This window comes from Tachypleus tridentatus, chromosome 4 (assembly GCF_004210375.1).
Source record: "Tachypleus tridentatus isolate NWPU-2018 chromosome 4, ASM421037v1, whole genome shotgun sequence".
NCBI classification, from domain to species: Eukaryota; Metazoa; Arthropoda; class Merostomata; order Xiphosura; family Limulidae; genus Tachypleus; species Tachypleus tridentatus.
Genome location: NC_134828.1, coordinates 99,594,993 through 99,609,015, shown reverse-complemented (window position 1 = coordinate 99,609,015; position 14,023 = coordinate 99,594,993). Strand labels below are relative to the sequence as shown.

Genomic DNA, 14,023 nt, shown 5'->3' with positions numbered 1-14,023 from the left:
TGATGAAGAAATAAAAATAAACGTGATATCTCAAGCCAATTAACTTAGTTTATTATGTACGAGCTAAGTAAAAAAAAACGGCAAAGAAGTTAAACACCGTAAGGGGCAAAAATGAAGTCAGTTACAGGTGCTCAGACTGTGAATCAAATATTTGCAAGAAAGAACAAACGATAATTAAATTATTTTTAATGTTATAAGCAAAACTGAAGTATCATAAGTTAATTTCTTACATATGGTGTAGTTTATAAACCCAACGTTATACTTCTCAGGTTAGGCATAAAATCTCCATAACGAGTCTGATATCGATATTTTAATGATAACTTTATACATGTGTTGAAAAGGGGTAATGAAAACTTACCTATACACACTATTGTCGTCAAATAACTTAATTCTATGTGGCTGGGTAATGAAAACTTACCTATACACACTATTGTCGTCAAATAACTTAATTCTAAGTGGCTGGGTAATGAAAACTTACCTATACACATTTGTCGTCAAAATAACTTAATTCTAAGTGGCTGGGTAATGAAAACTTACCTATACACACTCTTGTCCACAAATAACTTAATTCTAAGTGGCTAGGTAATGAAAACGTACCTATACACACCATTGTCGTCAAATAACTTAATTCTAAGTGGCTGGGTAATGAAAACTTACCTATACACACTCTTGTCCACAAATAACTTAATTCTAAGTGGCTGGGTAATGAAAACTTACCTATAATGAAAAAACGTACCTATACACACCATTGTCGTCAAATAACTTAATTCTAAGTGGCTTAATGAAAACTTACCTATACACACCATTGTCGTAATGAAAAGTGGCTTAATGAAAACTTACTATATACACTCTTGTCGCAAAATAACAAATAACTAATTCTAAGTGGCTGGTAATGAAACGTACCTATACACACCATTGTCGTCAAATAACTTAATTCTAAGTGGCTGGGTAATGAAAACGTACCTATATACACTCTTGTCCACAAATAACTTAATTCTAAGTGGCTGGGTAATGAAAACTTACCTATACACACCATTGTCGTAAAATAGCTTAATTCTAAGTGGTTTGGTAATGAAAACTTGCTATACACACCATTGTCGTCAAATAACTTAATTCTAAGTGGCTGGGTAATGAAAACTTGCTACCTATACACACTTTCTGTCGTAAAATAACTATACACTTAATTCTAAGTAACTGGGTAATGAAAACTTACCTATATACACTTTTGTCGTAAAATAGCTTAATTCTAAGTAGCTGGGTAATGAAAACTTACCTATATACACTCTTGTCGTAAAATAACTTAATTCTAAGTGGCTGGGTAATGAAAACTTACCTATATACACCATTGTCGTCAAATAACTTAATTCTAAGTGGCTGGGTAATGAAAACTTACCTATATACACTCTTGTCGCAAAATAACTTAATTCTAAGTGGCTGGGTAATGAAAACTTGCTATATACACTTTTGTCGTAAAATAGCTTAATTCTAAGTAACTGGGTAATGAAAACTTACCTATATACACTTTTGTCGTAAAATAACTTAATTCTAAGTGGCTGGGTGATGCTTCTCTTTTTCACAACGTGAGCAGGCTCTAGATGAACATGATGTAAAACCTAAAAAAACGCAAAGAAATATGCTAAGTTCTGCAGTCGTTTACCAAGCTGACAATGGGATTATATATGGAACCAGTGTAACCCTAATAGATACTAGCTGTGTGTTGCGAACATTATTATTAGTTTGTTTTGATTTTTTATTTTATACGCAATTATTTTCTACAGAGTAATGAGCGTTCCCTTTAGGGTTAGCGCTAGGTTTACGGTCTTCTAATGGTAAAATCCGTGGTTCTGTTCTCCGCAACAAAACTCAAATAAGCAACCAAAATAAAAACTATTTCCCAAAATTAAAAAAAAACAAACAATAAACAAAAATTTATTTGTGCATGTTCAATATTTTACAGTATAAATTGTAACATGAGCATTTATGGATGTTTTCGTTATTAGCTAAAGGTTGCAAATGCAAAATATGTTTTCAGCTATTGTACGTAAAGTCATGGCACCTATCACGTGTATAAAACACTATGTGACTACCTTCGACCCATCGTCAAGTAGGTGTACACACCTTCTTGGTAAGCATCAGCGTTTTGATCTTCGCTATAAAAAAAATGTTTTATTGAACAACTTCATGGTTCGTGAATAGGGCTTAATTTCGTTTGAACTTCCACGAAATTTGTGACAAGGTAGTTTAGCAAATCGAGGTAATCCAATTAGGAGAGTCCGACTGTTTTAGTTCCGTCTCAGAAATAACAGCGTAGAAATGGATAATATATGAATGTATGGGGCTACGTGAGGTTTGACGTTGAACTAACGAACTATATACAGTTGTAAAGTTGATACACCCGTGTATCAATATTTCTTGTTTCAGTATGTGATGGCAAGTTTAATTGTACAAGAATCACTCCTCTGATCGCTTTATTAGTGTACATAAAACAGTGTGTTAATATCGGACTCGTATAATGCCATTTCTGAAAAGAACGTTTATAATACGGTACTAGAAGAACCTTAGCGACCCGAACTGCATGCCTCTCTATCACTTCTAATTTCACTATGGCAAGGGGTTTGATATACATTTCGATTTCTTCCTGGTTTCCTCTCGCTCATCTTGTCTCATAACTTGGTGAGCAAGTCAGTCTCTTTCTTGCTCTTAACTTGCATTCTAACGTTTCATTTTTTTCCACATTTTTCCGTGGTAAGCCATATTTCCGTTAGGTAATTTTTCGTATCAGAATTTTCGATGTTTATCATTACGTTATATTCATGCTGAAGTAGAAAAAACAACAACAAAAAACGCCTATGTAACTTATATAAGACGAGTAATTACAAACTTCCTGGAAATTTGTATGTAACGAACTCTATACGTACGAAGGACTTGCCATTTCTTTGGTTACAGAACAATTTAATTCATAGCAAACACCTGAATTCCCCAGCAGAAAAGGTCACTTTTATTCAGAAATATCACGATGATCGTCCACTTGGAAGACTCACTTTTAAAGTATGCATTCAACTCACTTTACCATAATTATTAAAACTGAATTTCGTTAATAATAATAAATGTACAAAATAAATGTGCATTATTAGACAGGAAAGAGTACGCGCGTGTGTTTTCTTTATAGTAAAGCCACATCGGATTATCTACTGTGTCCACCAAGGGAAATCGAACTTCCAATTTCAGCATTCTAAATTCGTAATTTACCACTGTCCTAGTGAGAGAGAAAAAGGGAAGAGGTACCATTTCTTCATTGAGGAAGATATTTAAAGAAAACAAATGTTACAAAGATCCTATTATTATTTAGTTTTAGCAAAAGTTATTTTATTCCATTTTTCATTTTGGTGAGATATAAAGTTGTTATTGACTTATTTCTTTAAAAAGAGTGGACACATGCGCTAAATAGACATTTGTTTAAGAGACCTAATTGTAATAAAACTTTGATAAATACTTCCCTTTATGATGTTGAAAAATTTAGCAAAGTTTCATTCAAATCGGAGTTAAACTGTGGTAGGAGTTTTACGGACAGTTGAACGTTAACCTTTACATAAATACCCGATTATATTGTTCAGGGGCTCTCTGAACAATATTTATTAGTAAAAGTGTCAATACTCATACCAGTCGTTCTGAGATACAAGATAACACAAGTAGGTTGTACTTTATCTATTGACCAAAACAGAACATTAAAGCAGTTACTATAAGATATCAATAAGTTCAACTACTTAGAATACATATATATGGACGTGTGTGTGTATGATTATTTAAAATAACTATTTTCTGTATTTGCTGAAAATACAACAACAAACAACAGTAGAATACATTTTACAGATAACATTTGAGGAGTCCATTTTTTCAACCTTTCAAAACACAATTCTTGTAAAATATACACGTTATTCATGACCTATAACACAGTCAATTTCAATTCTTGTAAAAAATACACGTTATTCATGATCTATAACACAGTCAGTTTCAATTCTTGTAAAAAATACACGTTATTCATGACCTATAACACAGTCAATTTCAATTCTTGTAAAAAATACACGTTATTCATGATCTATAACACAGTCAGTTTCAATTCTTGTAAAAAATACACGTTATTCATGACCAATAACACAGTCAATTCCAATTTTTGTAAAAAATACACGTTACTCATGACCTATAACACAGTCAATTCCAATTTGGTTTTATAAATGACACATATTGTTAATGCCTAAGTAGAAGGCCCGGCATGGCCAGGTGGTCAATGCACTCGACTCGTAATCCGAAGGTCCCAAATTCGAATCCCCCTCACACAAAACATGCTCGCCCTTTCAGCCGTGGGGGCGTTATAATGTAACAGTCAATCCCACTATTCGTTGATAAAAGAGTAGCCCAAGAGTTGGCGGTGAGTGGTGATGACTAGCTGCCTTCTCTCTAGTCTTGCACTGCTAAATTACGGACGGCTAGCGCAGATAGCCCTCGTGTAGCTTTGCGCGAAATTCAAAAACAAAGAAACAAAACTCCACTAGAATGAGATTTAATGTATATTATTACATGTGTTTAGACCAGCTAAATATAATGCTATTATCTCTAACATTTCTTTGGCTTTCAAATATCGCCATAATAATAATAATAATGTTTAATTAAATGTTTTTATTTTACTGGGAAGAGGAAAACACGTACCTTCATGTCCATCCCCAGTTCCATGTTATATCACCAGCAGGTAAATATGGACTTTTATTCTTTCTTTAGGGTTATATTTTCTTACGTTTATTTGTTTTGTTTTTGCAATAAATCTTAAAATCACAAGATACATTTACTGTGGAGAGTTCGATGGCCCGTTAAAATACATAAACTGCAATTTCTGTGTGTGGATGGGGTGGATATAATACTTGTAACTTTTCTACAACCTTCAAAGATATTATGAAGAATTAGTTTGCAAATTAATATAATAGCTACGAATTATATATATTTTATCACAAACCTAAGCACTTAACCTTTTAAATTATCATTTTCTTGAACTGTAACATAAGTAATACTCAGTTGTTTTCACGATGTTGTCGTTGAATCAGCGTAAATCACATACTTAACGTGGTCAGTACAGGACATAAATAACCTTCGTGTTCATCGTAAACTTATGTAGTCCAACACATGACTGAGCATTTAACTTTTAACACTTACTTTGTTCAATTCAACCAAATGTTACGCCGGTTCAATCGTTAACCATGACGTGGTCACTAAGTTAGTAAATTATACAAGTAATACAGTCGCTATAGGATCAGGTGTGTGCGGTGATCTGTCCTCATGGGGAAGCAAAAACATAAATGGTGGATTATAAAATAAAATAAAAATGTGTACAGGATGGCCAATAAAGATAAAAACACGACACGTTTGGCTATTAATTTATTTATACGTTAACTTCATCCTCCTTCCCTTTTGATTGAATAAATTTATTACATCTTCATAGAAACTATCAATATATTTCTTGAAGAAGCTTTTTCTAAATCACGATTAACACTTAACTTACAAGTCTTTCTTGTCGTTGTACATTTCTGGTGTAGCTGTGTGTTCTTTTTATATGAGAGAAACAACGATCAACCGAGGCTCTGGTGGCCTGAAGAGTCAAGGTTGACTCGCACAACTTTGTAAGTTGTTGCAGGGCTGCATCTAGTTTGGCATTTCCCAAACAATAAAGTAACTCATTCATTGGTTTTGTTTTCCTTTCATATCAGCGGCAGCGCATAAAACCGATCACTTTTCAAGCGATGTTTGTTTGTTTCTTGAATTTCGCACAAAGCTAATCGAGGGCTATCTGTGCTAGCCGTCCCTAATTTAGTAGTGTAAGACTAGAGGGGAGGCAGCTAGTCATCACAACCCACCGCCAACTCTTGGGCTACTTTTTTTATAAACGAATAGTGGGATTGACCGTCACATTATAATGCTCCTACGGCTGAAAGGGCGAGTACGTTTGGTGCGACTTGGATTCAAACCCGCAACCCTCAGATTACGCGTCGAGTGCCTTAACCACCTAGACATTCCGGGCCTTCAAGCGATGAATATCAAAGTTTTATCAATAATTACATTGCATTAACATTGCAATGATTTTAATGTTAATTTAGTAAATAATTTTTGTTTTCCTTCTAATTTTTAGTATGAAGAAGCTCAAGAAATGCTGTTTTTCAAGATTTGAAACCTAATTTCAATTTGGCCGTAAACTACATCCAATTTTTCATAAAATAACTTTCTGTATTTTAAAGTATTTTCCGAGGTCAATTCTTATTAGCTTAGTAGCGGGTATAATCCATCGAAACATTCTCTCTCTTTCTTTCTTTTCAGAATATTCATCATTTCAGTTACTTTATTCATACAATATGATATAACAAATATCATATTCTGTAGAACATCAAATATAATATCTGTATATGAAAAAGTACTGACAAGTATATTCAGCAAGAAACAGAACTCAAAATCTCTGAGATTTGATAAAAATGCTTGGGCACAGCTAAAGGTTTCAGTATACTAGATGCTAAAAGTATTAACAATATTTTGAAATAACGAGTTCTTCCTTGCATTCCAAGACAGTTTCAACAATACAATGATTACACTGCACAACAATTTTTTTTTTTTAAGTTTTGCTTCCTGAAAAGTTTTTGCCGATTGTGACAGGTACCTGGTGGGTATGCACAAATATAGATTTGGTTTTGCTTCATCACGTAGAAACTCTGAAAAATAAACAATTAACTGTTTACCAGCAATAACGTATTTAATTTCGTTTATGTTTCTAATACGCTATTAAGTTCAACATAATTAAAAGTGTTTTGCTTCTGATTTTCGTTTGTATTCAATTTACGGTGCATCACGTTGTAGTATCCAACAGTAGTCAGCAAGCACTGACGGATTACAGTTGCTCTGATATCGTTTTTCCATTGTGGCAATGTTTTGTTGAAACTGAAGACTTCGATAAAACGGTACGTGATGGACAAATTTGGATGTGATTTTCGTGATCAGCAGCCAAAAATCTATGAGGAACACCCAACAGTGTTCAAGAGGCGAAAACTTTGGTGTGCAGTGTTATAATTCTAACGAGTCTGTGCCACTTTCAGGAATCTTTTCTTCAGTTCTATATCTAAAAGATACATACGCTTTGTTGATATCGCAAAAACAAAGAGAATGATTTAAGTTTTGCAAAGAATCTATCACAGTCCTTAATCTTTGTCACAGGTTGCGACAACACTTGATTCACTCTATGTGCCATACAATTACTGATTAGAGCTTTTATGGGTATTAACACTTTTAGTGATAAAGCAGAACAACGTTTCAATCTTCTTGGGTCATCTTCAAGTGGGTCGTTACGAAAAGAGCTTTTGGATACTTATCTCTTTCTTTTGAAGCCCATTCAGCTCATTGGACACCACGCTTGCCCCACATTAGGTTTGCACAACACATTTTGACCCAATATTTAATTCATCGACTAAATTAAACACTATCTTGGATAAATATACAGCTGTTTGATCTGCACTAACATTTTGCAAACCCAAAAAATCTATCGCAAATTTCACCATCTTTAGTCACATGTCGCAAAACACTAGAAAACTGAGAAATGGTTCTTGCATCAATAGTTTTATCTATGATAAGAGTCACAAACGGAAAAATCACTTATTTCGTTTTTAATTTTATTCAACAATACTCCCCCCAAACAATTAATGATGTTATTCTGGATTCTATCTGACAAGCCAAAAAAAAAAAAAACACCCGATTTCTCTGAATGGGATTTCAATAATGGGTCATATTTCTTGTACAAATTTACCAATTTCCCAGTTGGCAGACTCTAGTGGTTCATCATGACCTCTAAATGTTAACTGTTGTTCACCCAAATAACATACTTCATGGATTAATTTTTGTAAAATGTCTCTATTCCACTTCACTTTTTCATTGTGCATTTGCACATTTATTTTGTGTTGGCTATTTTCCAAATCTAGCTGGACATGGAGTTGAAAATACATGAATGGAGGAATTTTCACGTCTTTTAATTGTCTTATGCATATTATTTAAATCATCAAATCTGCTTGAGTTCCATGTCCCAAATTCACTGTTAAATAATAAACACGCCTAGCAGAAAAGCTTCTGCAAGTTAGGACAAGCAATTAATGAAGATGTCCTATAACACTGATTTACAGTAAGTTTTCAAATGCACTGCTTTATTCTTCAGTCAGGCTTAGTGTTGCGTCGGTCTGTCATTTCTGATGATGCTTTCTTTATCGTTGGAACTCTTTGTATCAAACTTGTTCACTAATAACCTTTCAGTAATACAGTTACAATTATTCCTATTATCTTTTGAATCCATATTCAAATCTGAAAGGTGACACTTCATAAAAAATTATGCACACAAAAAAATAATAACACCATTTAATAGAATGCACCTGCACATCACGTGATATCAGAGAGGAAACAAACAGCCACGAGCGCGAGGTACAGGTCATTAAAAAAACAATAGTTTTAAGATATCGGAAAAGAATTAGCTATAAATTATTTTGTTTTTATTGTTTTTTATTTATTTATTGTACATTTTAATTTATAAAATAGTAATTATGAAACGTTAATTTATTTATAAATTATTTATTTTACTCAATTTTTTAGTAATTAAAATAATTTAATATACACACTATAAACTGTCAATAAGTTCCAATTTTGCGTGTATTTTGCAGTAAGATGAATTGGTAATTGCATTCTTTATGTCATAGAAAAGGCCAATATAACATTTAAGATGTGTTGTTGTTTTTTAAGTACAAGTATGAATTTCAAAATTTATTTTGAAAATTATTCAAGTAAAAAGCATTTTATAGTTTAAAGAATATATTATGTAACAAAAATGTTTTTAGTTAGAAATAAACCCTTTTCTGGTAGAAAAAAAGGCTAAAATTAACTCAAAAAAGGAAGCATTTTGCGAGTTGTAATCCAGGTTTTAACAGTGCTTTCGTCCGTACAAGGTAATAACTAATTATGTACGGTATAGTAGAGTGCTTCCGTATGATTCAGTTGCAAGTTCATTACGTTATACTTAGCTGATACTTAAAAACAAAACAAAAATTAAACATATACTGGGGAAGTACTGCTTCCATTGCTTCTACGGACCGCACGCCTTTGTATAGGATATAAATAACTTTCTTTATCCTAAACTTGCAAATCTAAACACATGTTTAAGCATTTTTCACTCGACAGCTATTTAAAATTGTTTGTGTTATTTCTACCTTTCCTCAAATTCTATGCTAACTTTTATCAACAATGAATCCCTGAGTTAGTCAGACCACGTGCACTAATAAACACGCCTAGAAGTATCAAGTATTTTCAAAATATTCACTGCTGTATGAGAATCCAATTGTTTATTTCAACGTCAAACTGAAAATAACTCGTGAATATACGATGATTTCCTTTGTGTAGACAGATATTGTTTACTAAACTTTTCCTCTAGCTGTGATGTTATTGTAACACAAAATTTATATATTCCAGCGCAGCCAGTAACTATTGGTAACTGTAAGAACAACCAACATACTTTCTGTCAAGACTCCAAATGTCGCGGATGTCAGATGTCATAAGCACCAGTTTCAAGACTTACTTGAAATGTAAGGAATGTAAGACGTGCCACTAGTGTAGCACATGTGTATGTTATCATGATAAAATACCAGATGCAGAGAGAGCAAGCAATAGATGAAGACAGAATGTACGTTGGTGCTAATAAAAAAGTTAAACAACCAAAAGAAGCAAAACCTGCCTTTAAACTTTAATACGCGCTTGTTGCTCAGTTCAAACTAATCTAGCTAACTAGCTTCCTCTAAATGAGCAATAACACTCATAGTTACCCTCTCAAAGCCAACATAATTAGTCTGTTGAAACTTCTTTATGTAAAACAACTTCGAAATGACACACTAGAAAGTCTTTATAAAGGCCAGGAGATACTTAACAGACGGTGACGAAACATAAATTTTAGTTGACCAAAACCTGTTTACAAAGAAAGGAATGAACCGAAGAAGATAGTGAAAACAAACGAAATGCAGGGCATTGAAAATAGTGATGATAATGTAGAAGGGGTTGCGAAATGTAGATTACAAGCTATGATGCAAAACAATGAAAATAGTGATGATAATGTAGAAGGGGTTGCGAAATGTAAAATAAATTATAAACAATGGTACAAAACAAAGAAAATAGTGATGATTATGTAGAAGAGGTTGCGAAATGTAGAATAAATTATAAACTATGGTACAAAACAAAGAAAATAGTGATGATAATGTAGAAGGGGTTGCGAAATGTAGAATAAATTATAAACTATGGTACAAAACAAAGAAAATAGTGATGATTATGTAGAAGAGGTTGCGAAATGTAGATTACAAGCTATGATGCAAAACAATGAAAATAGTGATGATAATGTAGAAGGGGTTGCGAAATGTAGAATAAATTATAAACTATGGTACAAAACAAAGAAAATAGTGATGATTATGTAGAAGAGGTTGCGAAATGTAGAATAAATTATAAACTATGGTACAAAACAAAGAAAATAGTGATGATAATGTAGAAGGGGTTGCGAAATGTAGAATAAATTATAAACTATGGTACAAAACAAAGAAAATAGTGATGATTATGTAGAAGAGGTTGCGAAATGTAGAATAAATTATAAACTATGGTACAAAACAATGAAAATAGTGATGATAAAGAATGCTGCGGACCACAGAAAGAGAAGAATAATAGGGGCTGCAAATTGATTTTATTGTAAACTGGTTGCGAGCACAAATTAAATGGTCAATTAAGCAGCTTTACAGACAGTCGTTACTGATCAGATAGCCACGACCAGTTCTGGTTAACTCTGGGTCGAAAGAAAACCACTACGACCACTGTGCCCACAGAAAAAGACTCCTCATAATCAAGTCCTACAGATCATTATATTTTGTTTTTTACGAGTCTCGTATTGACTCTTTGTTACCGAAAATTATACAGATACTCTTTGTTAAATTGGTTTGGTTTGTTTTGAATTTCGTGCAAAGGTGCATGAGGACTATCTGCGTAAGCCGTCCCTAATTTACCAGTGTAAGACTAGAGGGAAGGCAGACAGTCATCACACCCACCGCCAACTCTTGAGCTATCTCTTACCAACGAATAGTAAAATTGACTTTCACATTATAACAACCCCACGCCTGAAAGGGCGAGCATGTTTGGTGCGACGGGGATTCGAACCAGAGACCCTCAGATTGCGAGTCGAGCGCCCTAACAATGCCAGGCCTTTTGTTAAAGAATCTTTCTATCTTTAATAACTGGTTACCTTTGTTCTCTCAGGAATCTTCCCTCGAATAATGGCTTTTGCGCAAGCTCATTTCAGCTGAGCAGCCGAAATACCCTATTGAATTTAAACAGAACTTTTCCATTAGCAAAAGAAGTCAAATACACATGAGTCGTGATGCCGTTCTCTAGACATCTGGACAAACTTGTCACAAACTAAATGAGATACAAGCTTATATGCGTTTATGTAATATACAGCTTTAAGTTTAATTAATGCAATATGTAATATTAAATTCTTCAAACAGTGACAAATGTATTATCACACTGTTTCAGTTTTCAGTAATTCACTAAGCAGAGCGTACCTTATCAAAGATTCTTGGATTAAGGCTAAGAGCGAAGAAAGCTGATGACTTCAGGCAGAGTGTTTGTTTGCTTTTTTGTTTTTTAATTTCGCGCAAAGCTACACGAGGGCTGTCTGGGTTATCCGTGCCTAATTGAGCAGTTTAAGACTAGAGGAAAGGCTAGCTAGTCATCACCATCCACCACCAACTCTTGGGCTACTCTTTTGCCAAAGAATAGTGGAATTGACCGTAAGGTTATAACGCCCCCACGACTGAAAAGGCAAACATGTTTGGTATGACAGGGATTCGAACCCGTGAACCTCAGAATACGAGTCGAGCGCCTTAACCACCTAAACGGGCCTAAGATATAGTGGTCATGAAGGTTTTTTTAATCACTAACTATTTACGGTCAAACATAATTATTACTAACGGTGATATTTATTGAATAATTTGTAGCAAGTCTTCTCTTAAAAGCTACACATAACTGTCCAGGGTTTAAAGACTTCCATGGGCAGCAAGTTTCGTCAAACAAAGTGAGGTAGATGCTAAAATCGCTGTCTGTAACAAGTGAAATAATGCCACAAAAGTCTATCATGAGGTGGTACATGAAACGACACTTGATGACTACAAGTTATAAAAGCGTAATGAGAGGTTCAAGTTTCACATATATAGCAGTACCCAACCGTGACTTTTACAGCCCTATTGCATTTTATGGAAGACAGAGAGCAGTTAGACTACGTTCTACTTTTGTTATTTTTTCAGTATCGTTACGAACAAGAATTCCACTTCTTGTATCTAAAACAAGAAACTAATGCAACTTTTCAAATAATATTTCTCAGAAATTGGAAGAAGTTCAATTAAGATAACACTTGTATTCAATTAAAAACCAATTTAGAAAGGGCAAGCGAAAGGGCATATTATCACTTTTTTAGTTTGCGCATTATTTCAACAAACCAGCTTTTAGCCCTAAAAAAATCTTAATTTAGTGTAGTAGTGCGCCCAATATCAATATATGTTTCTGATATCGTTAAAATGGAAGAAAAAGTACACAATTTTGGTTTTAAAAAAATCTACTTCGTTTAAGTAGAAATCTACAGCAGTGCATGAAGAAAATTACCAGTGTTTATGTGCTCCGTAAAGCACATACTTGTCTTTTTGTTACTTTCGTTTTGTTACATTATTTGTTAGAATTTTAATACGTTCGTTATTATTTTTAATTTTTATTATTATATTTTCACTTTACAGATTATTGTGAAGCCTAGCCTAAATCTTTCAAAATGCGGCCCCCTCTTTCGGTAACTTAGCCATTAACTTGAGGACTTATAACGCTAAAATTAGGGTTCTATAATTGCGATAAGCAAAATGCAGATACCCTATTATGTAGCTTTGTGCTTAAGTGCAAAGATATAGACCCAAGCTCACCAAACCTCAAGAGATATTATTCTTTTTATGTGATTTATAATGTTAATAAATGAAAAACAAAAGACAAAACTTGTAGATTATATTTTCTTATTTAAGCCGCACATGGATATTTATGACTGAGGCTAATGTTAATAATATAACGACTAAGATGGTTAAAGCTCAGTGGCTGGACACGGTGATCACAATATGACGGCTCAGATGGTTAAAGTACCTACTTCGTAACCACTGGACACAGTCATAAAATATGGAGACTAATGGTGGTCGTAATCTGATAAACCGTGTAGTTTAACAAACAGGTCTAACGGCACACGAGAATAGGTTCAAATCCTCGTCAAACGTATATTCCACTTCCACAATAAAACTAATTACTTGTTATGCCCTATAGTTCCATACACATTCATGCGCTGTGTAGTAAGTATCTCCAAACCAAGCTCTATTTTTATATTGGCTATTTTCTTCCAAGGTTTAGTGTGTTTAACCCTCTACAGAATAAACTGTATCAACATTAACAATGATAGTGGTCTCTCGTGCCAACTGAAACGCTTCTAATGATTCTTTTCCAGACGAATGAGATAAACTATCATGAGACTTGTATTTCTGGTCTCCACTGGTGTACGAAGACCAGTCTCTACTTGAATGGAATCTGTGATACCATTATTAAAAGATTTGTTTGGTTTACTTTTATTACGAAAAGAGTAGTTAAATATGTGTTAAGTACAATAACGTTGAAATTTAACCAGTTTTTGGTGTTATTCTTAACATTCAGACGAAAATACTTGTAAAATCTAAAATTTCTAGGCACTCTATAAGTAAGATCCATTTTACAGGTTATAGATTTCTATCAAGAATAACAATACCTAGATTCCCGAGGGCAAGTGATCACAGAATATCTGCTGTTGGAAGTTCACTAAACAGCTGCTAACAACTAGCTGGAGCCATATAAACCCGTATACATTTTTTTTCACGACCGTTCC

At 33.7% G+C, this 14,023-nt stretch overlaps 1 protein-coding gene across 1 annotated transcript in view; it reads right to left on the bottom strand.

Moving 5' to 3' along the window:
* Invadolysin (leishmanolysin-like peptidase, invadolysin) overlaps window positions 1-14,023 on the bottom strand; it is a 120,876-nt gene that overhangs the window by 27,335 nt on the left and 79,518 nt on the right. Inside the window, exon 2 of the mRNA XM_076500132.1 lies at window positions 1,513-1,613. Within this exon, the coding sequence (XP_076356247.1) occupies window positions 1,513-1,613 (101 nt within the window). The remainder of the gene's footprint in view (window positions 1-1,512; window positions 1,614-14,023) is intronic.